Source organism: Bos indicus x Bos taurus, chromosome 7 (assembly GCF_003369695.1).
Source record: "Bos indicus x Bos taurus breed Angus x Brahman F1 hybrid chromosome 7, Bos_hybrid_MaternalHap_v2.0, whole genome shotgun sequence".
Lineage (NCBI taxonomy): Eukaryota > Metazoa > Chordata > Mammalia > Artiodactyla > Bovidae > Bos > Bos indicus x Bos taurus.
The window spans coordinates 71,744,735-71,770,176 of NC_040082.1; the positions used below are offsets into that span (position 1 = coordinate 71,744,735).

At 47.3% G+C, this 25,442-nt stretch overlaps 1 protein-coding gene across 1 annotated transcript; it reads left to right on the forward strand.

Annotated features, from left to right (window-relative positions):
• Positions 1-3,463: 3,463 nt before the first annotated feature.
• On the forward strand, positions 3,464-24,294 carry LMAN2 (lectin, mannose binding 2). Its single transcript, XM_027546872.1, has 8 exons — positions 3,464-3,865; positions 4,034-4,152; positions 18,446-18,563; positions 19,193-19,272; positions 19,416-19,577; positions 19,666-19,780; positions 22,291-22,410; positions 23,609-24,294. Exons 1-8 carry the CDS (start codon positions 3,661-3,663, stop codon positions 23,767-23,769), a joined length of 1,080 nt encoding a protein of 359 aa, XP_027402673.1. The 5' UTR covers positions 3,464-3,660; the 3' UTR covers positions 23,770-24,294.
• Positions 24,295-25,442: the final 1,148 nt, after the last annotated feature.

Sequence of the window (25,442 nt, forward strand, 5' to 3'; positions counted from 1 at the left end):
TATTTCTTCAGGAGCGCATACTTCTCAGAAGAGGACTTTTGTTGTATATTCGTCTGATGTCGTTGTTGTTTAGTTGCTAAGTCATGTCTGACTTTTGTGCCACCACATGGACTGTTGCCCCCCAGGCTCCTCCATGTCCATGGGATTTCCCAGTCGAGAATACTGGAGTTGGTTGACATTTCCTTCTCCAAAGGATCTTTCTCACCCAGGGATTGAACCCGCATCTCCTGCATTGGCAGGCGGATTCTTTACCACTGAGCCACCAGAGAAACCCCATATAATTTTAAAAAGATGTCTTACTACTTAATCCCGAAGAAGTTCATTCATTCAAAAAGGCAACTTTTGGGGACTTCCCTGGTGGTCCTGATCTCGGTGAGGCAGCAGTGAGTGGTGGCATGAAGTGAGATCTAAATTCCCTACCCAGTAATTGAACCTGGGTATCCTGGATGAGAACCAGAAATCTTAACTGCCAGACCAGCAAGGGCTAGAAGCTATTTTTCCCTGGATCTTTGCCCCCAGTGAAAAATGCACTTATCACAAAGGCAGAAACTGTAAATGCAAGTACAGAGTTTATTACTGGAGACATAGCACAACAAGAAGTGGGAGAGCAAACAGAGAAATGCTTTGTTAAGATAGAAGCAAGGCAGAGATACAGACTGGAGAGAAAGGGTGTGGGCATCCCCATTAGTGAAGAGGAACACAACAAACAGGTGGATAAGTCATTTATATAGGGCAGTTCTTCCAGGTCTTTGTCTTCCTTCCAGCCAATTATCTGGTTTCTTTTTTCACACCTAGCCTCCCCTGGGATACTCCCCTGGGTGTTGCTGCTGCTAAGTCGCTTCAGTCATATCTGACTCTGTGCAACCCCAGAGACGGCAGCCCACTAGGCTCCCCCGTCCCTGGGATTCCCCAGGCAAGAACACTGGAGTGGGTTGCCATTTCCTTCTCCAATGCATGAAAATGAAAAGTGAAAGTGAAGTCACTCAGTCATGTCCGACTCTTTGCGACCCCATGGACTGAAGCCTACCAGGCTCCTCCGCCCATGGGATTTTCCAGGCAAGATAAGAGTACTGGAGTGGGGTGCCATTGCACCCTTCAGCCAAGATGGATCTCTAAGTGAAGACTTCTGAGAGGAGCAAGACTCACTATGGCCTGGCATTATCCCCTGATTTTTGACCACAAGGAGCCTTTCTGCGCAGGTGTAACATCTCCCTTGTCCCAAAAGAGGAGGGAATGGAGATCCCTTAATCCTTTACTCTAACAGGATTTTGTTCCTCTTTGTCCTTGCCATGACTGTTACCTTAGGTGTTTACAAGAGGAAAGCACTGGTTATTTACCCTGTTTCTGCTGTTACTTCCATTTTGGAGGGCAAACAGGAGGCTGGTTATAAATGCCTTAACTGGAGTCCACCTATCTCTTGTCTCAAGAAGTGCTAACAATTGTTAGTACCCAGCCTGAAGCCCACTTCTTCATGCCCTATGAAATACAAACAGGAAATCAGTTGTAAATGTCTAACCTGGAGCCCATCTATCTCCTACATTGGTCCAGTGGCTAAGACTCTGTCCTCTTAATGTAGGGGGCCAGGGTTCCATCCCTGGTCAGGGAACTAGATCCTACCAGCTAATAGTTCACAGTTCAGTTCAGTCACTCAATCATGTCCGACTCTGCGACCCCATGAACCCCAGCACGCCAGGCCTCTCTGTCCATCACCAGCTCCCAGAGTCCACCCAAACCCATGTCCATTGAGTCGGTGATGCCATCCAACCATCTCATCCTCTGTCGTCCCCTTGTTCTCCTGCCCTCAATCTTTCCCAGCATCAGGGTCTTTTCAAATGAGTCAGCTGTTAGCATAAGGTGGCCAAAGTATTGGAGTTTCAGCTTTAGCATCCATCCTTCCAATGAATATTCAGGACTGATTTCCTTTAGGATGGACTGGTTGGATCTCCTTGCAGTCCAAGGGATTCTCTAGAGTCTTCTCCAACTTCACAGTTCAAAAGCATCAATTCTTTGGTGCTCAGCTTTCCTTATAGTCCAACTCTCACATGCATACATGACCACTGGAAAAACCATAGCCTTGACTAGATGGACCTTTGTTGACAAAGTAATGTCTCTGCTTTTCAATATGCTGTCTAGGTTGGTCATAACTTTCCTTCCAAGGAGTAAGCGTCTTTTAATTTCATGGCTGCAATCACCATCTGCAGTGATTTTGGAGCCCAGAAAAATAAAGTCAGGTACTGTCAGCTACCTCACCTATTTGCCATGAAGTGATGGGACCGGATGCCACATGCTGCAACTAAAAAAAATTCCCACATGCTACCACTAAAGATCGAAGATCCTGTGTGCTGCAACTAAGACCTGGAGAAAGCAAACCGTTTTTTTTTTTTTTTTTAAGATGTGTTGTTGAAGCAAAGAACAGCATTTAAAAGAGAGCAGAGCCAACTTCTTAAAGGAGCAAGCAACCAACTATTCCATCCTGTGATCTATAACAGGGTTATTAATTCAAGTGTCGAGGGGGCCAGGCAGGTGCTGTAAATTAGTGGCCAGAGTGGAGATGAGCCTTGAAAAATAAGGCATTTTTAGCAGGGCAGCCCCATGACCCAAGTGTGGTTGGGTCTTCCAATTTTTCCTGAGAAGCTGGAAATTTGGATTTTTAATATGCATTTGTCTCATGATTTAAAATATTGGTTTAGTGTTAGTGTTAGCCACTCAGTCGTGCCCGACTCTTTGTGACCCCATGGACTGCAGTCCACCAGTCTCCTCTGTCCATGAGATTTTCCAGGCAAGGATACTGGAGTGGGTTGCCATTTCCTTCTCCAGGGCATCTTACCAACCCAGGGATTGAACGCAGGTCTCCTGCACTGCAAGCAGATTCTTTACCGACTGAGCTATAGTTAAGCCATTTATTGAAATAGCATCAGTAAGAGCTCTGTTTAGCTGTGGGCCACTTGTTTCCCATATTTGATCCAGTCGGCTTCCCTGGACGTTTCACGGAGGGGACCCACTACAATCATTTGGATATTAATGGGCCCTAGCCATCACAGGGACGGGGATTCGGGACGCCTCCTTCTGCTGAAATCCAACTGGCCCTGAGGAGCTGGGAATAGTGGACGCCACCAAATAACAGAATTCTAAGTCTCCAAAGGCTTGGAGCCACAGACGAAAAGCCCCGCCTGAGGTCTAGAAAGCGCAGAAGTTGGAATTCAGGCCTCCACCTTCAATTTAGAACTCCTTTCTCCTCTGACTGGGAAAGACTACCCCAGTGGCCAGAGGCCAAGTGTTCTAGGGGCTCATAAAAACTACAAGTTCCAGCATGCCCCGCGACACAGACGATCCCCTCGCAGCCGGCCGACACAAATCATCCTTCTGTTCCCCGTTGGCCCGCAAGCCGAACGTGCTGTTCCATGATTGGTTGCTGCTCTGGTCGCTCCTAAGAACCCATTGCTGAGGCTGGTTGACAGGTGTCTCGCAGGCGCCAAGGCACTCGACCAGGACAGGGGGCTGCTTAGCAAATCAAGCCGTCGTCCACTCGGCAGCGAGGCTTTGCTTTTGCCGGGAGTTCCCAGGTGACACTAGGGTTGGCGGGTTTCGGGCCGGAGGCTATTAGATGGAACACCCGGAAGGCGGAAGTCCTAGGACGGAAGTGGCCGAGAGGGACAGAGAATGGCGGCGGCGGCGGCAGCAGGCTGGATTTGGCGCTGGGGCTGGGGCCGGCGGTGCCCAGGGAGGTCTGGGCTTCGCGGCCCCGGCCCAGGCCCCACAATACTTAAGCTTTTCCTCTTGTTGCTGGGGCCGGTGGCTGCGGATATAACTGACGGCAACAGTGAACATCTCAAGCGGGAGCATTCGCTTATCAAGCCCTACCACGGTGAGGCCTGTGGCGGGAATGAGTTTAGGGTAAGGTCGAGGCTGGACGGAGTTGGGGAAGGGATGCTCTTTCTTCTGATCAGGGCTGCCCTGTGGGTTCCCTGCCTCCGGCAAAGCTAGTCCTGGCCCGGCCTCTTACGCACCTGTCTGTCCTTGTCTCTGTCCTCAGGGATCGGTTCCAGCTCCACGCTCCTCTGGGACTTCCAAGGAAGCACAATGCTCACGAGCCAGTATGTGCGTCTGACCCCTGACGAGCGCAGCAAAGAGGGCTCTATCTGGAACCACCTGGTGAGTGGTTCCTAAGAGGGGAGGCAGACCATGAAGTAAGCCACTACAGTTGGTCTTCAGCAGGCCTGAACTTGATTTGAAGGCCTCCCCTGCTCCCCCGCCCCCTTGGTCACTTGCCTTACTACTTGCCAGTAGTAACAGGTGACGGCTGTTGAAGTTACCGTATGTCAGGAGCTGTTCTCGAAACTTTGTTCACCTGTCTCTTCATTCCTTCAAAAGCCATGTGAAGTAACCAATGTTATCTCCGTTTCACTGGCTGAAGAAGCTAAGACTCAGAGTTGAAAGTGCCTTCCTCAAAGTCACATAGCCAGCAAGTAGTGGAGCTGTTGTCTGCTTCAGCTGAACCCTCTCAATAGTGGGATAAATGGAAGGAGTGGGGTCTTTATTGGGTGTTTTATGTGTGTTAGGCACTGACTTTAACGTGCCTTATTGCACTTAGTTCTCAGACTGATATAGATGGCTTTCGTGACTCTGCGTAAGCAGAGCAAACACAGAGAGTGAATGGCTATAAACAGCATTTAAATTCTGTCTCATCTCCAAGTCCAGCAGTTCACTTGCTGCACTTGACCCCAGCCTGGATGGGGGAGGAACCGCTTAAAAATCCTTGCAGACGTCAGTCCCCTTCCTCAGTGCTGGATTGGTCTGGTCATCAGTGGACTCATGGGCAGTTTTAGTTTCTGCGACCTTTGCTGCAGAGGTTACGGACCTTCAGGTGTCTCAGGCGTGTCATACATAAGCAGTGGCCGCGATCTGCTGCTGCACAGACGCCACACCAAGGAAGGTCAGGAAGGGGTGAAAGGGGAATAACTGGGGGCAGAACCTACTCCTCCCCTCAACCTGCCTGATCCCAGCCCTTTCCATGGCCTAAGCAGTTGGCCAGTGATCTAGGTTTCTCCATCCCCCGCTCTTTGGTCTCTCTGAATGACTTCCCCATGTAGTTCTGAGAGCCCACACTGCCCTTGTGTTGCCTCGTCTGCGTGTTACTTCTCCTCCTCCTCTCTTTGCTGCTTGGGGGATCTGGAGATACTTTGCTTAGCTTTCACTCTAGTCCTCAGAGCCTGGGGTCTCCTGTGAAGGGATAAACATGCACTATGTCTGCATGGTCTGGCCTCTAGTGCCTCGCATCTCCAGTCGTCCGCTCTGTTAATATTCTTCCGGCTTCTCTGGCTGCCATTTTGCCTCAGGACCTTTGCACTTGTAGCTTTTGTCTGGGACACCGTCTCCTGGCTCTTTGTGCTTGCTTGGTTTCTCCTCATTTGTTAAGTTTTAGTTCAAGTGCCACCCACTCAGGGAGTACTTCAATAACTACCTTGTTTCCCCTGGAGTCACATTCTCTCACTTTATTCTGCCATGTAACTTTAAAAAATTTCATTTTATGTTTATTTGGCTGTGCCAGGTCTTCATTTCAATACAGAGGTCTTTGATCTTGTGACGTTGAGGATCTTTTTTAGTTGCGGAGTGCAAGATCTTCTTCCCGGACTAGGGATCGATCGATCCTGAGCCTCTGCATTGGGAGTATGGTCTTAGCCACTGGACCCCCAGGGAAGCCCCTAATTTCATTTTATATTATGATTGATTTACAATATTCTGTTAGTTTCAAGTATACAGCAAAGAGATTCGTTTATACATATATCCATTTTGTTTTCAGATTATTTCTCCCATATAGGTTATTACGGAATATTGAGTAAAGTTCTCTGTGCTGTATTGTAGGTCCTTGTTGATTGTCTATTTTATATATAGTAGTGTGTATTTACGGAGAAGGCAATGGCACCCCACTCCAGCACTCTTGCCTGGAAAATCCCATGGACAGAGGGCCTGGTGGGCTGTAGTCCATGGGGTCGCTAAGAGTCGGACATGACTGAGCGACTTCACTTTCACTTTTCACTTTCATGCATTGGAGAAAGAAATGGCAACCCACTCCAGTGTTCTTGCCTGGAGAAACCCAGGGACGGGGGGGCCTGGTGGGCTGCCGTCTGTGGGCTCGCACAGAGTCAGACATGACTGAAGAGACTTAGCAGCAGTGTGTATTTATTAAGCCCAAACTCCCAACTTATCCCTCCCCCTACTACGTTTCCCCTTTGGGAACCAAAAGTTTGTTTTCCAAGTCTGAGAGTCTGTTTGTTTTGTAAATAAGTTCATTTGTATTTTTTTTTCTCTTAGATTTCACATAGAAGTGGTATCATATGATATTTGACTTTTGATGTCTGGCTTACTTCACTTAGTATGATCTCTAGGTTCATTTATATTGCTGCAAATGGCATTATTTCATTCTTTTTATGGTTGAGTAATTTTCCACTGTATATATGTACAACATTTTCTTTATCCGTTTCTCTGTTGATGGGCATTTAGGATGCTTCCATGTCTTGGCTATTGTAAATACTGCTGTGATGAACACTGGGGTGCATGTGTCTTTTTGAACTATGATTTTCTCCAAATATTTCCAGGAGTGGGATTACTGAATCATATTGTAGTTCTATTTTTAGTTTTTTAAGAAACCTCCATGCTGTTCTCCATAGTGGCTATACCAATTTACATTCCCACCAGCAGCATAGAAGGGTTCCCCTTTCTCCTCACCCTCTGCAGCATTTATTATTTTTAGATTTTTTGGTGATGTCCATTCTAACTGGTGTGAGGTGATGATACCTCATTGTAGTTTTTTTTTAATCCTTAGGTAGCTTTTTATTATATCCTCCAAAAGAGCATATGATAAGAGTCAGAGCAGTGGTATAAAGTGCTGAAGAAGATCAGGAGAGAGTTGACTTATTGTCTTCAGACTAGGGTGGATGTGGCTTCACTAAAGAGGTAGCGGTTAAACAGAAGGAGGTTCCTTCTTTCCTGAGAAACCAGAACCCCTTTTGCTTTCTCCCATACATACATCCATTAAGAGTACTATTCTTTGCTAAAAGATAAAAGTTTGAAGTCATCTGAAGCCATCAAGGAATTACAGGGCAAAAATCATGATGGGTTTCCAGTTTTCTTCAGCATGCAGAGTTATCTGCTCCTTCCCGGAAGCTAGACTAGTGGTGGCTGTGCTCTCAGGTTCCACACCTGGGCCAGTGGAGGCAGTTTTCTGGCAGGTCAGTGGTCGTCCCTCCTCTCCCAGCGGGGCCTGCTCAGGAGCTGGCGTTCCTCTCCCCAGGTAGGCAGCAGCCAGCATCACTCTGGGGACCTGGAACATCACCGCCACTGCACCCAGAAAAGCTAGAAAAATGATACCTTCCCCTCCCTCCCCCGAAGTGGCTCTTTCACTACCCTTGGTGGTGATAGCAGTGGTGGTGGCCAACTTGCCCCTCTGCCCCTTGCCCATGGTGCCATCTCCACACTGGCATTAGCGAGGACTCAGCCCCAAGCCCCCTCTACTGCTCAGAGGCTATGCTGCCCACCGGGCCCTCATTGTAGTTCTGATTTGTATGTCTCTGATAATGAGCGATGCTGAGCATCTTTTCATGTGCTTTTTGGCCATCTGTCTGTCTTCTTTGGAGAAATGTCTATTTAGATCTTCTGCCCTTTTTTTTTTGATTGGGTGGTTTTTTTGATACTGAGCTGAATGAGCTGTTTGTATATTTTGGAGATTAATCCTTTGTGGGTTGCTTCATTTGCAAATGTTTTCTCCCATTCTGTGGATTGTCTTTTTGTTCATGGTTTCCTTTGCTGTGCAAAAGCATTTAAGTTTCATTAGGTCTCATTTGTTTTTGGATAACTTTTTTTTTCTTCGGCTGCACTGTGAGGCATGTGGAATCTTAGTTGCCCAACCTGGGCCCCCTGTGGTGGAAGCATGGCATCCCAATGGCTGGACCGCCGGGGGCTCCCATGCTTTGATTTTTTTTTTTTTTAAAGTTTGTTTAATTGATTGCTGATTGGTTTACAATATTGCTTTGATTTCTGTCATACATCAGCATGAATTAACTGTAGGTGTACTTATGTCTCCTCCCTCTTGAATCTCCCTCCTTCTTCCAGCCATTCCCACCCCTCTAGATTATTGTGCAGGGCTTAGTTGCTCAGTTGTGTCCAGCTCTTTGCGAACCCCATGGACTGTAGCCCCCCAGGCTCCTCTGTCCATGGGGATTCTCCAGGCATGAATACTGGAGTGGGTTGCTATGTCCTCCTCCAGGGGAATCTTCCCAACCCAGGTTTGAACCCAGGTAATTACAGAGCCCCAGTTTGAGTTCTCTGAGCCATACAGCAAATTCCCATTGGCTGTCTACTTATATATGTTAGTGTATATGCTTCCACGCTACTCTCTCCTTGAATAACTTCTAAGAATGAAATTTTTCAAGGAAGTGAGTTCAGCATAGAGTAAATTTTTTTTTTTTTTTAAGTGAGATACAAATTGTGCTGAAACTGCTAGAAATTGGTTCAGTTACAAGTAACTTAATTATGATTGGAAGTCACTGGTGGTTGGTAATATCGAAGGGCTGAGAGAATTCTGCACTTGCCATCATCAGATTTTCAATCTGGAATATAATTCTCTTATCTTCCTGTTTAGTGGAATCTAAATATTGCAATTTGAGGTCCACTCTTTTAAATGCTGTGTGCATGTGCTAAGTCACTTCAGTTGTGTCCCATCTCTTTGCAACTCTATGGTCTGTAGCCCGCCAGGCTCCTCTATCCATGGGATTCTCCAGGCAAGAATACTGGAGTGGGTTGCCACGCCCTCCTCCAGGGGATCTTCCTGATCCAACCCATGGCTCCTGGATTGCAGGCAGGAGCCTGAGCCACTGGGGAGGCCCTTTAAACACTATTAATAAACCCAAATTGTATGTCATGTTTTAAAATTGAACTTATGTTTTCATTTCCTATCCCACACAGAATTTTATCCTAATGCAGTGTATGTAATGCTTGAAAATCTTATTGATTAGCCTGTCATGTTCTTCTGTGACTAAGTGTAATAATTTAAGCTTTTTAACTTTGTTGGGACCTTGAAATTAAGTTTTAATATTTTCTTTGGGATTATTATAGTTACTACTGGTACACAATTGATCAAAAGAAATGCCTTACACATTACACAATTTTTGAGTAATTATTACACCAAGTAAACATTTTTTGAAGTGCTTACTTGAGCATTTCAAAATGAGCTGTCATCTCCCCATCCCCATTTGAATGAATGTCATTGTCAGAATGAGAAGCTTAAGCATGACTTCTGCTTTTTGTTCACATGAATGCTGAAAATTTGTGTTCGCTTAGGCATCACCGACTCAATGGATGTGAGTTTGAGTGAACTCCGGGAGTTGGTGATGGACAGGGAGGCCTGGCATGCTGCAATTCATGGGGTCGCAAAGAGTCGGACACGACTGAGGAACTGAACTGAACTGAAGTAGTAGATGGAGATGCAAGGAGTTTTGTTATAGCAGGGGTCATTCAATATTTTGAACTCCTTTGATTTATAAACCCCAAATGTAGTGATCTTTCATCAGAAATTTTAATGGAAAAAAATGTTAATGAGGTATCAACTGACTGTTAGATTAGCTCTGCCTTTCACTTTGTTGCACGCCAAGACATAGAAACCACCTAGCTGTAAAATGGTTCATGACTGCCAAGTGATTGATTCTGATTTAGTTGGCCTGGGGGAGGGCCAGGGCATTAAGATTTCTCAGCTCCCTACATGGCTCAGCTGGGATGGAGGGCCATGACCATGTCATGTTCTGTTCCCAAAAGCAGCTTTACACTAATTCCAGCCCATACCTCATCTGCTTAAAATCCTCCTTTGTACTGTCTTTATCATAGTATTCTCTCTGATGATCTGCAGTTTTACGTGTAGTATGGGGAGACTTTCCAAGGCTTGGATAGTCTTGATGGCATCAGTTTCTAGGTCTTCAAATTCTGTGTGTGTACTCTTTCCTAAAACTGACCTTCCTGCAGGCATGCTGGGGACAGGCGGGGAGGTTTTCCTCTCCCATCCTCTGGGGCACAGTTGCCCTTCTCCGAGGCACACCTCCTACTAGCTTGGGGTGCTTTGTTCCCAGGGACAGGAAACACCTGGGCACCAAAGAGACCATTTGAAATATTGGCTTCTGGGCTGACTTTTGTGTATGTAAGTTACGTTTTTAATTTTTTTTTCAAATATATAAGTCCTTTTCTAGTTATCTTTATTTTTTAAGTTGTTATTATCGATATCTAGTTTAATCTCTTCATGGTCAAGAAACGGATTCTGTGATTTCAGTCCTTGGACATCTGTTGAGACTTGCAGGTGGTCCTTCAAGTGATCAGGATCTGGGGGACACATTCATGTGTGCTTGCGAAAGATGTGGATTCTCTGCTGGTTGAGTGAAGTGTGCCATTTAGATCTTTAGGTCTGTTTGCTGATTGGGCTCAAATCTCTCTATCTTTCTGACGTTTTGCTTGTTTTTATCAGTTATTGGAAGAGGTGTATTAAAATGTCTGTGTGTATTTGCCTTCATCTTTATAGTCTGTCAGTTTCTACTTCATATATTTTGAGACCAACATTTTCCTGGTAAATGGAGTCCTTTGTCACGGAGAAGAGTCCTCTTCTAAACTTTGTCATTGGCACAGCTGCACAAGCTTGCTTTTGCTTAGCATTTGCATGTACTGTCTTTTTTGGTCCTTTGCTTTCCCCTACCTCTTCTGGAGTTGTCTCTTGTAAACAGCATATAACCAGGCTTTTGGGTGGTTATCCTTTTATTTTATGGTGATAAAATACAGTAACATAACAATTTGCCATTTAACCTTTCTTAAAAAGAAGTTTATTTATTGGTCTTTGCCTAGACTTAGCTGCAACATGTGGGATCTTCGGTCTTTAGTTGCAGCATGTGGATCTTTAATTGTGGCATGCGAATCTTAGTTGAGGCAGATGCTGTCTAGTTGCCTGACCAGGGATTGAACCCAAGCCCTTGCATTGGGAGCCTGGAGCCTTAGCCACTGGACTACTAGGGGAGTCCCCTATTTAACCTTTTATTGTCTTTTATTTTTAAACAGTTTAATTTTTCAAACCATTCTCTTCTGCACGGTACTTAATGGCATTGAGACAGTTTTTAAAAGTGTAAATGGTCACCACACAGGAGGTAAGAGTATACAATGGGAAAAAGACAATCTCTTTAGCAAGTGGTGTTGGAAAAGTTGGACAGCCTCATGTAAATCAGTGAAGTTAGAACACATGCTCACACCACACACAAAAATAAACTCAAGATGGTTTAAAGACTTAAATATAAGACATGACACCGTAAAACTCCTAGAAGAGAACATCGATAAAACATTCTCTAACATAAATCGTACCAGTGTTTTCTTAGGTCAGTCTCCCAAGGCAATAGAAGTAAAAAGCAAAAATAAACAAATGGGTCCTAGTCCAACTTAGAAACTTTTGCAAAGGAAGCCATAAACAAAATGAAAAGACACCTATGGATTGGGAGAAAGTGAAAGTCGCTCAGTCATGTCCAACTCTTTGCAACCCCTTGGACTGTGATCCATGGAATTCTGCAGGCCAGAATACTGGAGTGGGTAGCCTTTCCCTTCTCTAGGGGATCTTCCCAACCCAGGGATTGAACCCAGGTCTCCTGCATTGCAGGAGGATTCTTTACCATCTGAGCCACCAGGGAAGCCCAGGAATACTGAAATGGGTAGCCTGTTCCTTCTCCAGCAGATCTTCCTGACCCAGGAATTGAACTGGAGTCTCCTGCATTGCAGGCGGATTCTTTACCGAGTGAGCTACCAGGGAAGCCCGGATTGAGAGAAAATATTTGCAAATGATGAGACCAACAAGGGTTTAATTTCCAAAATATACAAATAGCTCATACAATTCAATAATAATTTTAAAAAAATTTAAAAATGGGCAGAAGACCTAAATAGACATTTCTCCAAAGAAGATATACAGATGGCCAATGCCGGCGTGTATACTCAGTTGCTAAGTCAGATTCTTTGTGATCCCATGAACTGTAGCCCCCAGGCTCCTCTGTCTATGGGATTTTCCAGGCAAAAATACTGGAGTGGGTTGCCATTTCTTTCTCCAGGGGATCTTCCCAGTGCAGATCTACATCTCTTGCGTTGGCAGGTGAATTCTTTACCACTGAGCCACTTGGGAAGCTAGTTATTCAGTTCAGTTGCTCAGTCGTATCCAACTCTTTGCGACCCCATGAATCGCAGCACGCCAGGCCACCCTGTCCATCACCAACTCCTGGAGTTCACTCAGACTCACGTCCATCGACTCAGTGATGCCATCCAGCCATCTCATCCTCTGTCATCCCCTTCTCCTCCTGCCCCCAATCCCTCCTAGCATCAGAGTGTTTTCCAATGAGTCAGCTGTTCGCATGAGGTGGCCAAAGTACTGGAGTTTCAGCTTTAGCATCATTCCTTCCAAAGAAATCCCAGGCCTGATCTCCTTCAGAATGGACTGGTTGGATCTCCTTGCAGTCCAAGGGACTCTCAAGAGTCTTCTCCAACACCACATTTCAAAAGCATCAATTCCTTGGCGCTCAGCTTTCTTCACAGTCCAACTCTCACATCCATACATGACCACAGGAAAAACCATAGCCTTGACTAGACGAACCTTTGTTGGCAAAGTAATGTCTCTGCTTTTGAATATGCTATCTAGGTTAGTCATAACTTTCCTTCCAAGGAGTAAGCGTCTTTTAATTTCATGGCTGCAGTCACCATCTGCAGTGATTTTGGAGGCCAGAAAAATAAAGTCTGACACTGTTTCCACTGTTTCCCCAACTATTTCCCATGAAGTGGTGGGACCGGATTCCATGATCCTCGTTTTCTGAATGTTGAGCTTTAAGCCAACTTTTTCACTCTCCACTTTCACTTTCATCAAGAGGCTTTTGAGTTCCTCTTCACTTTCTGCCATAAGGGTGGTGTCATCTGCATATCTGATGGCCATCATTAAAAAATCTACCAACTATAAGGTCTGGAAAGGGTGTGGAAAAAAAGGAGCCCTCTTACACTGTTTATGGGAGTGTTAATTGGTACAGCCAGCATGGAGAGCCCTCAGAAAACTAAAAATAGAGTTGTCATATGATCCAGCAATCCCATTCTTGGACATATATTTAGAACTCTTAATTTGAAAAGATGCATGCATCCCTATGTTCGTTAAAGCTCTATTTACAATAGCCAAGACATGGAAACAACCTAAATGTCTGTCAACAGATGAATGGATCAAGATGTGTGTGTGTAAACACATATGTACACAAACGGAATAGTACTCAACCACGAAAAAGAATAATGCCACTTGCAGCAACATGGATGGACCTAGGGGGCACTAGTGGTAAAGAACCTACCTGCTGTTGCAGTAAACAAGAGATGCCAGTTTGATCCCTGGGTCAGGAAGATTCCCCTGGAGGATGGCATGGCAACCTACTCCAGTACTCTTGTCTACAGAATTCCATGGATGGAGACGCCATAGGGTTGCACAGAGTCAGACACGACTGAGTGACTTAGCATGCATGCACGGATGGACCTAGAGATTACCATGCTAAGTGAAGTTAGAGAAAGACAAGTATCTTATGATATCACTTATGTGGAATCTAAAATAAGACACAAATGAACATATATACAAAACAGACTCACAGACGTGGAGAACAGACTTGTGGTTGCCGAGCTGTCAGGGGGTTGGGGAGGGAAGGATTGGAAGTTTGGGATTAGTGGACACAGACTATTAATATAGGATGAGTAAACAAAATCCTACTGTATAGCACAGGGAGCTGTATTCAGTATCCTGTGGTAATCTGTAATGGAAAATACGAAAATATGCAAAAGACTATGTATGTATAACTGAGTCACTTTCCTCAATTTCTACAATTTCTGTGTAGCAGAAATTAACACAATATTATGAATCAGTCTGCAGTAAAATTTTTAAAAGTGTAACGTCTACCAACAAAAAATTAGTTTGAATTACTGTAAATATGTATCTGTATGAAAAAAATTTTTTTTTAATTTCTCAAATGTTCTTATTGTGGTAAAATATACATGATGAAATTGACTGTTTTAACCATTTTTAAGTGTACAGTTTAGTGGCATTAAGTACTTTCATTTTGTTGTGCAGCCATCACCACCATCCATCTCCAGATCATCGGAAGCTGAAACTACTCCTTAAACACTAACTCCCTGTTTTCTGCCTCTCTACAGCCCCTGGTAGCCACTATTCTACTTTCTGTTTTTGAATTTGACTCTACTAGGTACCTCACATAAATGGAATCATAGAATATTTGTCTGTATCTGACTTATTTCACTTAGCATAACATAGGCAAAGTTCATCCATGCTGTAGCATGTATTAGTATTTCATTCTTTTATGGCTAAATAATATTCCTCTGTGTGTTCACCACATTTTGTTTATCCATTCATCTGTTGGTGGACACTGGGTAGTTTCCACCTTTTGGCTGTTGTGCTGCTGTGTACATGGGTGGATGTAGGTGGCTACTGAAGTGCCTGCCTTCACTTGTTTTGGTAAATACCTAGGAAGTGGAATTGCTAGGTTATATGGTAACTCTTTGTTAAACTTTTTGAGGACCACCAAACTGTTTTCCACAGCAACCACACCGTTTTACAGTCCCACCAGCAATGCACCAGGGTTCCAGTTTCTCCACATTTTTATAATACTGTATTTTCCATTTTTTTATAATAGTCATCCAAACGGGTGTGAAGTGGTATGTGGTTTTGATTTACATTTCTCTAATGATTAATGATGTTGAGCATCTTTTCATATGCTTTTTATATACAAATTATTATCTTCTATGAAAAACATGTCTATCTAAATCCTTTGTCCAGTTTTGGGTTGTTTTTTGTTGTTGAGTTTTAGGAGTTCTTTATGTATTCTGGACATTATCAGTATATGATTTGGAAATATTTTCTCTCATTCTGTGGATTGTCTTTTCATTCTCTTGATGTTCTTTGACATGTAAAAGATTTTAATTTCATTGAAGCCCAGTTTATCTAATTGTTTTGTTGTCTGTGCTATGGTGGCATATCCAGGAAATTATTGCTAAATCTAGTGTTTCCCCTGTTTTCTTCTAAGAGTTTATACTTTTAGCTCTTTAGTTTAAGTCTTTGATCTGTTATTTTTAAAATTAAACTATTTTTTTGAGATAATTGTAGATTCACATGTAGTTGTAAGAAAAAATAAAGAGATTAAGAAGTACAGAGTTCCAGTTGTAAAATTAAATAAGTCATGGGGATGTAATGTGTAGCATAGGGAATGTGGTCAATAATATTGCGATAATAATAGTATTACCATAACTTTATGTGGTGACGGATATTACCAGACTTGTGGTGATCAATTTGTAATGTATGTAACTGTCAAATCCCTATGTGGTACACCTGAAACTGATGTTGTATGTCAACTATATTTCATTTAGAAAAAAAGAAAGAAAAGAATACAGGGAGATCCTGGGTACCCTGCCAGCATTTAGTCTGTCTACATTTTGTGAAGTCACTGATGCATTTGGATTTAATCTACCATCTTACTATTGACGTTCTGTTTGTCCTGGCTATCCTCTGTTCACTTTTCTCTCTGGTCTTGGCTTCTTTTGAGTTGGTTAATTTTTATTCCACTTTTATTCTTCTGTTAGCTTGAAAGTTCTGTGCTTATTTGCCAAGATTTTGGTGATTACTCTGGAGTTTAAAACACAGATCATGTTTTACCAAAGAGTACTGATAAGATGTACTTTTAACTCCTTCCAGGACGATGATAGGCTTTTGGGACGATTTAACTTCTTTTACCTTGCTGTTATTAATCTTTCTGTTTTAAATCACACAAAACAGTATTGTTTTATACAGCCAAGTGTTCGTTTGTATTTTTAGTCTCATACTTAGTTTAGTCATTGGTCTTCATTCCTTCTTGAATCTCTGACTTCATGTCCGGATTTGGATCACATTTCTCCCTGAAGAATGAAAGACAGTCTTAGTGTTTTTGTCTGAAAATGTCTTAATTTCGCCTTCTTTTTTTTTAAAGGGGATTACATAGATTAAACTGTTTATTGTAGGCTGGCATGGTGGTGCTTCTGCCGGCCCTTCAGTCTTCAGAGGCCTGACTTCCTGTGATGGCAGAAGTGGTGGCGTTGGTTCAGGCACCACCAGCTACTGTTCTCTCGAAAGAACCACAGCAGCAGATCCCCGCAGCTTGCCTCTTCATCTTGGTTTTGTCACAGGAGCAAGTGTGCTTGTTGTGCTGGCTGATTTCCATTCTCTTCACCATTTTCCTGAGGGAAATAGCAGATCCCATATTTACTGGCTCTTCTTAGTGTGTTTAGCTCTGTTGCCGAAAATTAGGTCCGAGGCCAAAGAGCACCTTCATTCTTGAAGGATACACGTGCTGAGTATAGACTCCTATGTTGATTGTTATTTTCCTTCAACTCCAAATATATCAGTCTATTGTCTTCTTACTCCTAGTGTTTCTGTTGAAAATTCTAGTATCAGGCAAATTATAGCTCCTTTGAAGTTAATCTTTTTTTTCCTTCTGGTTACTTTTAAGGGTCCCTGGGATGGTGATGGCGGTGGTGGTTCTCTCTCCCTCCTTGCCTTTCTCTGTGTTTTATTCCTGTCTTGTCTGTTCATGTGCCTGGTATTTTTGGTTGTGTCCCAGATATTGTGTTTGTACAATATTTTGTTAAAAGTATGAGGCCTAAGTGAGTCTGTTTAGTCTAATTTCAGGGATTGTGAGAACTCACAGCTGAGCTGCAGTCCCTGAGAGCCCTTTCTCATTCGTTCTTTTCAGTTGTGAGTTTTGTCACCTCAACGCAAAGCAAGACTGATTCACCAGTCCTTCCACCCCCTTAGCAGGTCTTGGACTCAGATTCCTTGCACATCTGTCATGGAGACCTGCTTTTTATCACCTCACCGTTGCCCCCCTCCAGAACCTGCAAGGTCTCCCAGAGCCAGTGAACTGTCAGAAACTGGGAGGGCTGACTTCACACTGTGTCAGACTGCCGAGCAGGTGCCTGCTAACCCTGTGTTCTCAAGGGCCGCGTCTTCTCACCTGAGCCTCTGGAGCCCAGGCCCAGAACACTGCCTGGTGAATCAGTGATGCACAAGCCACGATGGGGCATAGGGTTTTTATTTTTTATTCTTTACCTGACTTTTTTATGATTACAGAAGTAATATGTTCAGTATAGAAGATTGAAAATGTAGAAAGTAAACATTCCCCTCCCAGAGTTAGCTTTCATTAATGTTGCTCATATTTCCTTCATTTCCTTCTTTCTCTGCACATAGACTAATATATTTTTTTTTAAATGAGCACATAGCGCTGATACTGTTTTCAGCTTATCTTTCCTCTTAGTATCTTTGACATCTTGATCTTGACTTGTGAGAGCTTATGGATCTCCCTCATTTTGTTAAAAAGCTGCAACAGCCAAATTGCCCCCAAGAAGATGGGAGCATCCACTGTTCTCTGGATTTAGGCCATGTTTCTCTTCATTCTTGTCTGCATTGCTGCTCATGATCTCTTTAAGCCTTGCCAATCTGATAAGTCAGCAATATCTTGTTTTAGTTTGCCTTTCAGCTAGGCCTTTGTTTAATTACTTGCTCACACACCCATCTGCAGACTTTCCCTGAGCAGATTCTTGTTAGAGTGTCAATACCATAGTTTTCATGAGCAGCTTCCTGGTAGGCAAGGCCAGGCTGGTGTCCTTGCTGTGGGCCCAGCCTTGTGCCTTCCTTCCCTCACATCACAGTAGCCCAGAGGCCCCAGAGCTGCCCTTCCAGCCCCCAGGCCTGATATCACCATCACCACCCTCAGGCTGGGCTGAGACTGCAAGAGGCAGGTGGTGTGCTGGCTGAGAGTCTAGGGCTTCAAGTCTGCCAGACCTGGGTGTGGGTCAGTTTGAGGGTTGGTTTGAAGGGAACACAGTGGGGATGGAAAGCCAGAAAGGAGTTGGTGCAGCTTGTGTTACAGGCCTGAAGGCCATGGCAGCTGTAGGCAATAGCAGAACTTTCCGAGTCAGACAGTCCTGGGCGTGTGTCAGGACATCCACTTACCTACTGTGGACAAGTTATTTCATCTCTGAATGTGTTTTCTTTTTATAAAATACATGACTCAAATAGGGATAGTAATCCTTCCACAAGATCCCAGGGGACAGGAACAGTGGGGATGGAGAAGAAACAGGGCTAACAGGTTTGGCTGGTATCAAGGAAAGTAAGTCAAGGTGTGAGAATCAGCACAGGAGAAGACTGGGGCCAGGGCGGGTGGAGTCTGGACCTCAGCAGCCTTGGGACAGTCTGTGGCCTCCTGCTCCCTCCCTACTGGGGCCCTGCTGCTTAGCCTTGTTCTGAGTGTCCCGACTCACTCTAGGTCACTTGCATTAAGTAGGCAAGCCTGGGGAGCTCTGACAGCCCTCTCTGCTCTCCCTCTAGCCTTGCTTCCTCAAAGACTGGGAGATGCACGTTCACTTCAAAGTTCATGGCGCAGGAAAGAAAAATCTCCATGGAGATGGCATTGCCTTGTGGTACACCCGGGACCGCCTGGTGCCAGGTAGGGTGGTGCTGGCACAGGTGGGCTGCTGTGGCCAGGAATCCTTCACTCTGCACTCCCTGTTAGGGCACTGCTGCTCCTCTTTGAGGAAACATGGGGCCTGGGGAGTGGCTGGAGGGAGCGTCCCTGTAGAAGAGACCCTGTGGTCAACTCTGCCCAGTGTGGCCTGGTCTTCACCGGCTAAGTGGGTTTTACCGTCCTATCCTCTTAAGAAGGAAAAAACAAGGGAGACTGTGACAGAGACCATCTGTGGCCCACAAAGCCTCAAATCTTTGCTCTCTGGCCTTGGACAGAAAGTTCGTGACCCCTGGGTTCAGGGGTAGTCCTTACTGCATGACCATCTGGTTTTTACAGATTAGGTATCCCCTTGCCCCCGACACCTCAGAGCACATGGACAGGTGCTGTTCTTTCACAGTTCAGGCTTCAAACTTGAGTCCTCTCTGCCACATGCCTGAGACTACCCTTCCAACACCCCCCACCCCACTTAGAGATCCCTTCTTTCTCCTGGGAGCATGACTGTGTGCTAACATCTTTTGACCCCATCCATGCTGGCATTACTCTGTCTTTCAGGTACCCCTTGGGCAATTCCCAATTTCTCCCGTCATAGGAGCATCTCCTTCTAATTCTAGGGCCTGTGTTTGGAAGCAAAGACAACTTCCATGGCTTAGCCATCTTTCTGGACACATACCCCAACGATGAGACCACAGAGGTAGGCCCTTGCTCTCCTGCAGAGCAGGACAGGACTTCTCCCTGGGCCCTGCGTGAGAGCAGCCTTCAGGGGTCAGGGTGGTGGGTGCCCCGTGGCCTTCCACTGGCTGGTCTGCCCTCGGAGTGACCGGTGTCTTGTCTCAGCGCGTGTTCCCGTACATCTCCGTGATGGTGAACAATGGCTCCCTGTCCTACGACCACAGCAAGGACGGCCGCTGGACTGAGCTGGCGGGCTGCACGGCTGACTTCCGCAACCGCGATCACGACACCTTCCTGGCAGTGCGCTACTCCCGGGGTCGCCTGACGGTGAGCAGGCAGGAGGGGCAGCTCTGCAGGGCTTGGGAAGGCGGGCAGGCCAGCCCTGGGCCACCCTTGACCTGCCGGCTGGCCACAGGTGATGACTGACCTGGAGGACAAGAATGAGTGGAAGAACTGCATTGACATCACGGGAGTGCGCCTACCCACCGGCTACTATTTTGGAGCCTCTGCCGGTACCGGCGACCTGTCCGGTGAGTGTGCGGGCAGTGCAAGGCATCCAGTCTCAGTCTGGCCTTCCCTGCCATCAGGAGCTTGGGACACGGCAGATCCCTTTCCTCCTCGACTTGCCTCCATTTGGTTCCACCCGTGCCTGGATTTCTTCCCGCTCTTCCCACGTGTGTGCGCGGTCCTTCAGCTATCTTCCCTCTCTGTCATCTGTGAGCTGGGGGGGTTTGAATCTGATGAACCCAGCAGTGGACCCCCACGTTTCCCTCGCCAGACCTGAGTCACCAGCAACGTGCCCAGCAGGCCTCTCAGCCTTCACACACCCACAGCCAGAGGCAAACGAGCCTCTGCTCTAGTGGTTACTTGGGTCAGAATGCCTTGGTGTTCTTCCGGCCTCTGCTTTTTCTCTCACATGCCGCCTCCCATTTGTTGGCATGTCCTGCTGGCTGTGTCTTCTTTTCACCCTGCAGCAGACCACTCTTCTTCCTTTACTGCAGGCAGGTCTGGGCCACCGTCCTCTCTTGCTTGGACAATTGCAGGAGCCTCCCGAGGGTGCCCTCCTCCCAGCACCACAGCCGAGCTACTCCTTCGCCTCACTCAGGGCTGAGGCTGCTGTCCTCCCTGTTGCTTGCCGCCACATTCCCTCTGCCGCATCCTCTCTGCTCTCTGGTGACACTGCCCCTAGCTACTCTTCACATCCACCCCTGCCCTCCTGCCTCGGGCCTTTGTGCCTGTGTCTCTCCAGGTCTTGCTCAGATATTTCTTCCCTAGTGAGGCCATCCTTGATTCCCTCATTTAAAGTCACACACACACACACACACACACACACACACACACACACCCCAGTCCCCTGCACACTTCCTGTCGCCTTTTCTAGCTTTATTTTTCTTTATAGCATTTAACCATCCTGGTATCCACTGTGTCATTTATTTCATTGTCGTGTCTCCCTCACTGAATTGTGAGCTGCATGGAGTCAGGGCTCTGTCTTGTTTGGCCCATGGTGAGTGCTGGAATCTTTGGGGTGCTACCTGCCCGTGCAGGCCTCTTGGGATCACCAGGCCTGGGTGGCACTTGTTGGTGGCCCTTGGCGCTGGCCCTTAGTCCCTTCTCAGGGCCAGCTCTTGTTGACCAGAGCTGAGAAGCAATGTCCAGAAGACCAGACAGAGGCTTGTTTGTTGTCAGGATAGATGTTTCCAGGGCCTGTGAGCCAGCCACTGTCCAGGAGCGTCCCCGTCACCATGGAAGCATCTGGGTCCATTTGGTTCTCGGAGTGTCTATTGTTTAAAGGTTTCTAATATGGAAATTCCAATTGTGTACCCACAAGAGGGAAGATGGTGTGATAAGCCCCTTACTGCTGTTAACCAGCTTCAATAATTACCAGCTCACAGCCTGTCTTGTTTCATTTGTGGGCCCAGTACAACCCTGCCCTGGGTCACCTGGAATTCCATCTGACTGTTTCAGCAGGCATCATGAGAAGGCTCTGGAAGCAGAGCTATGTCTGTGACAGGGTATTCTCTAAGTCTGTTTGAAGAGGCCCTGGGAAGGGCGATGGAGGGGCCATGCCTGCGGTAGTGTGACCCTTAGGCAGAGGGGTGTGCATGCCCGCCTCCCGCAGGTGTCTCGTGACTGTGTTCTTAGTTAGGTAGCTGTCTCTTTCCCCTTTTGTACAGCTGAGACCATTGGGCATTTGGGAGTTGAAGGGAGGTGGATGTCAAGTTCAGGCACCCAGGAAGTGACAGAGCTCAGATGGGCCCTGCTGTCTGACTCCAGGGCCCCTGCTTGGCCCTGGGCTTCCAGGGCCACTCATACCAGCTGTCCAGTGCGCTGGCCTCTGCGTGGCCTGGCCGCAGGGTCCTTGCTCTTTACACTTTCAGGTTCCAGTCAGTTAGCTGAGCTGAGAGCTGGTGGCAGGCTGACTGGGACCCTCGTCTCATTTCTGAGCCTCAACCTCTCCATCTCCAAATGGGGTTGTCAGTTACTGTCAGCGTCAGGCAGGGGTTCTCTCCTGCCCATACTTAGTGGACCCCGGCCCTCCTCAAGTCTCCCCAGGTACAATCGATGACTGTCACAGCTGAGCGTCTGGTGGCTGCCCGCCCCCGGGAGGGTCAGGCTTCTCAACCAGCCATGCAGCAGTGTGTGGGTCTTTATCCGGTTCGGTTTTCAAGGACATGCTACCTCCAGGCAGTGTACCTTTGGCCCTGTCTGTACTTTCTCATTTACATGCCTCAGTAACCGCAAGATGGAGATTACCACCCCCATTTGCAAATGAGACTGAGCCTCAAAGAGGGTAGCAGAGCCAGGATTAGAACCAGCGATGTTGATTGTAAAACCTGTGCTTTTTCCTCTCTGCTCTGCTTCCTCCCAGGTTTCTTATTGCTGAGTTCTGGAGTATTCCAGCCCCTGAATACTGCTTGCTAGAGGCTGCTAGGTTCTCCCCAGGGGACCTGGCCACTCTGTGTGGTGTGGGGTGGGAGAGGGTTGAGCTCGTGTGCCAAAGCGGTTCCATGCCCCTTAGAAGCTAACTCTTGTCCTGCAGACAATCATGACATCATCTCCATGAAGCTGTTCCAACTGATGGTGGAGCACACACCGGACGAGGAGAGCATCGACTGGACCAAGATCGAGCCCAGCGTCAACTTCCTCAAGTCGCCCAAAGGTATGCATGAACAGCCCCTCCCGGTGGGGCCTGGGCTGGCTTAGGCAGCTGCTTGGGGTCCATCTGCCGTTCCCTGGACCAACTCAGCCCTTGAATCAGCAGCTAGTGCTCATGAACAGGTGTGTGAGCCCCTGGCCTCTGCATCGTCCTGCACTCAGTGCTGGGATCACGGCTGGTGAAGCCAGAGGGGCTGTTTGCTGGTGCAGGCGTGCTGGTACCTCAGTGCGTGGCCTCAGTGAACAGCCTGCAGTAGATCCTTACAACTGCTGGGGGAGCTGATCCTTAGGCTTCCTCAGCTAAAAAGAGGTAAAAAGGCGGGATGCAAACTTGAGTTTTGGCAGACCTCCAAGTCTGAGCCCTTTGCAGGGTAGTAGTCAGCCACTACTCCATCCTCACAGAGAGAGGGTTTTCAGGATGGATGGGGAGTGAGGCCCCTGTGTGTGTGTGTGTGTGTGTGTGTGTGTGTGTGTGTTGCGAACTGTACTTCAGGAGCCCCAAAGTCGTGCGTGTGGGCCCAGCGGGAGATAGAGTACCACTGGAACCCAACATTTTATGTGACATTTCACTTTTTAAAGATTCAAGTTGCTTTTAAATGTTTTGGGGGCCAAACAAACCCTGCCATAGACCACTGATCTGCGGCCTTTCGTTGAAGGCTTCCTGCTGCCAAGGCTTTTGGACACATCTGCTCCAGCCCACCCAGCAGCCCATGTGGCTGGCCTGGCAGGGGTTAATTCCCGGTCAGACAAGTGGGCCCACTGGGCTAGAAGGTCAAAGCAAAAGGACGGAGGTTGGGGGTCAGGGCCCTGGGAGCCCCCCCCAGGAGGCATGGAATGCATCCACGTGTGAGGGAGGGCAGACTGTGGCCAGGGCCATGTTTCTTCAGCTGGGGACCTCAGACCACTGCACCGGGCTGGGGGTGGTCTTGGGAAAACAGGTCCTGGGCCCACCTAGGCAGACTCGGGCTGTCAGGGAGATCCCAGGCGTGCAGTTCACCAGCTTCTTGCAGCAGAAGGCACCTCAGCCTGAATCCCGGGGAGCCTTGTTCCCAGTGAGATTGTCGCTCTGTGCATGCCCCTGCCCCGTGCTGGAGCCTTGCGAGCAGGCCACAGCTGCTGCCTCGAGGGTGGGATGGGGGCCTTATCATGCTGTCTCCTGGGAGCCCGTTCGGCCTCTCATTTACCCCTCTCTCCTCCTTTAGACAATGTGGACGATCCAACGGGGAACTTTCGCAGCGGACCCCTGACGGGGTGGCGGGTGTTTCTGCTGCTGCTGTGCGCGCTCCTGGGCATCATCGTGTGCGCCGTGGTGGGGGCCGTGGTGTTTCAGAAGCGGCAGGAACGGAACAAGCGTTTCTATTGAGCAGCCAGCCCGTGGCTTGGGGAAGGGTCCTGGCGCTAATGTGAACTTTTTTTTTTACTAGGATTGTAAAAGGAAAATAAGATGACCTTATTTCTTAACCGTTTCAAAGAAATAATTAAAGTATTTTCATATATTTTGCTTCTTGCCCAATGGGGAGTAAGGCTGCAGGGCTGGGGAATAAGAGTTTTCCATGCCCACAGCCGGGGGCAGAGGCCCTGGCCCTGTGCCGGCCTCTCAGGAGCAGGGGGTCTGTGCCTGGTGCTGGGCTGAGAGCCTGGCAGGTGGCTGTGAACACTGGAGGCCCCCCAGGCCACACTGGGGTGGGCGCCTGAGGACACAAGCAGTGATCTTGTTCTGTGCTGTGTGGTGTGTGTGGCAGAAGAGGAGGCCAACTGGGGAGCCTGGGTCTTCCTGTTCACGCTCCGAGCTTCTTCCCAAGGCCGACCCTCGGGTGAGGCTGGAGGAGCAGTTTGGTGGGGCCCAGAGTATGATGGTTTGCTAAATAAAGTGAAATAACCAACCTCATTTGTGTGGCTGCCCTAAGAGGTCTGCTTTTCTCTTCTTTGACTGACTTCCAGGTGCTTTCCAGCTTCGAGCCTCGTCCCCTCAGGCGTGGCACGGCCCCAGGAGGCAGGTGCTGGGGTCTCCATTTCCTAGTTGGGGAATCACAGTTCTTAGAGGTCAAGTAAAACTTGCCTGGTGGCACACAACCACTGGCAACGTGGGGTGAGGCCTGCACTGTCTCCACGCACCCGGGGCCTCTGTGAAAGGACCCACTGAGGGGAGGATGTGGTTCCCACACGGAGGGTGTGGTTCCCACCCAAGGGATTGTGGGTCAGCGGTGGTGTTCCCGTTGGTGTCATGGCTGGTCAAAGGTGGTTCAGGACGTGAGGAAAGCTCACAGTAAGTGCCACGTGTGGCAGCCTCTGCGGCTCACTCCCAGTGCAGCTGGCTGCTGCATTCAGTCTCCCCTGACCCCCGCCCGCCATGGGACGGGCCCCCATCCAGCCCAGCACCTTCCCACTCCCAGATAAACATTTCAGCCACCACTGACTTCTTATCATGTTCCTTCTCCACAGAGAGAGTCATGGGACATCCAATAAATTGAGAGTGTTTCTTCACAATCTCCTTTATTCTTCTTTTCTCCAAGAACTTGGTTAGGTCTTTCAGACACAGAATAGCCTTTGTTCTTCGGCCCATAGGTTTGCCTCTAATGGTCCTAACTGGACGATCCTCCTACAGAAGGCTCTAGTGGTGATAACAGCCACTTTCAGTAGCCAAAGAGGTAGAATAAAACCCAGCACCAAACTGTTCTGTCACAGAGAGCTCTGTAGCAGCCTGCAAAGCCTCTATGAGTGCCTTGGTCCCAGACTTGCAATAGCACCAGGGTTATCGATCAGCACATCCTTGGTCATCCCTATTTTGGTGTCCACCGCCCTGAGGGTTCGATTTTACTCGTCTGGAATGAGGTTAATGTGCAGCTCTTTCCCACATTTTAGTTTACTGGTGTCTGTCAATCTTTCGTATCATAATTTTGTCCAGAGCATCTGATGATTTAGAACAAAGCTCCCTCAGAGATGACTGTTTGAGTGGTAGTTATTGCTGCTCAGTAACATCAACTGGGTAATTGCTTCCTGAAAGGCAGACATATCAACCTCCTCCTCTGTCAGTTG

Coding starts and splice junctions, on each gene's coding strand:
- LMAN2 (XM_027546872.1), top strand. CDS start 3,661: ATGGCGGCGGCGGCGGCAGCAGGCTGGATTTGGCGCTGGGGCTGGGGC. Junction 19,578..19,665: donor ACTCCCGGGGTCGCCTGACG/GTGAGCAGGCAG, acceptor GGCTGGCCACAG/GTGATGACTGACCTGGAGGA. Junction 22,411..23,608: donor CTTCCTCAAGTCGCCCAAAG/GTATGCATGAAC, acceptor CTCCTCCTTTAG/ACAATGTGGACGATCCAACG.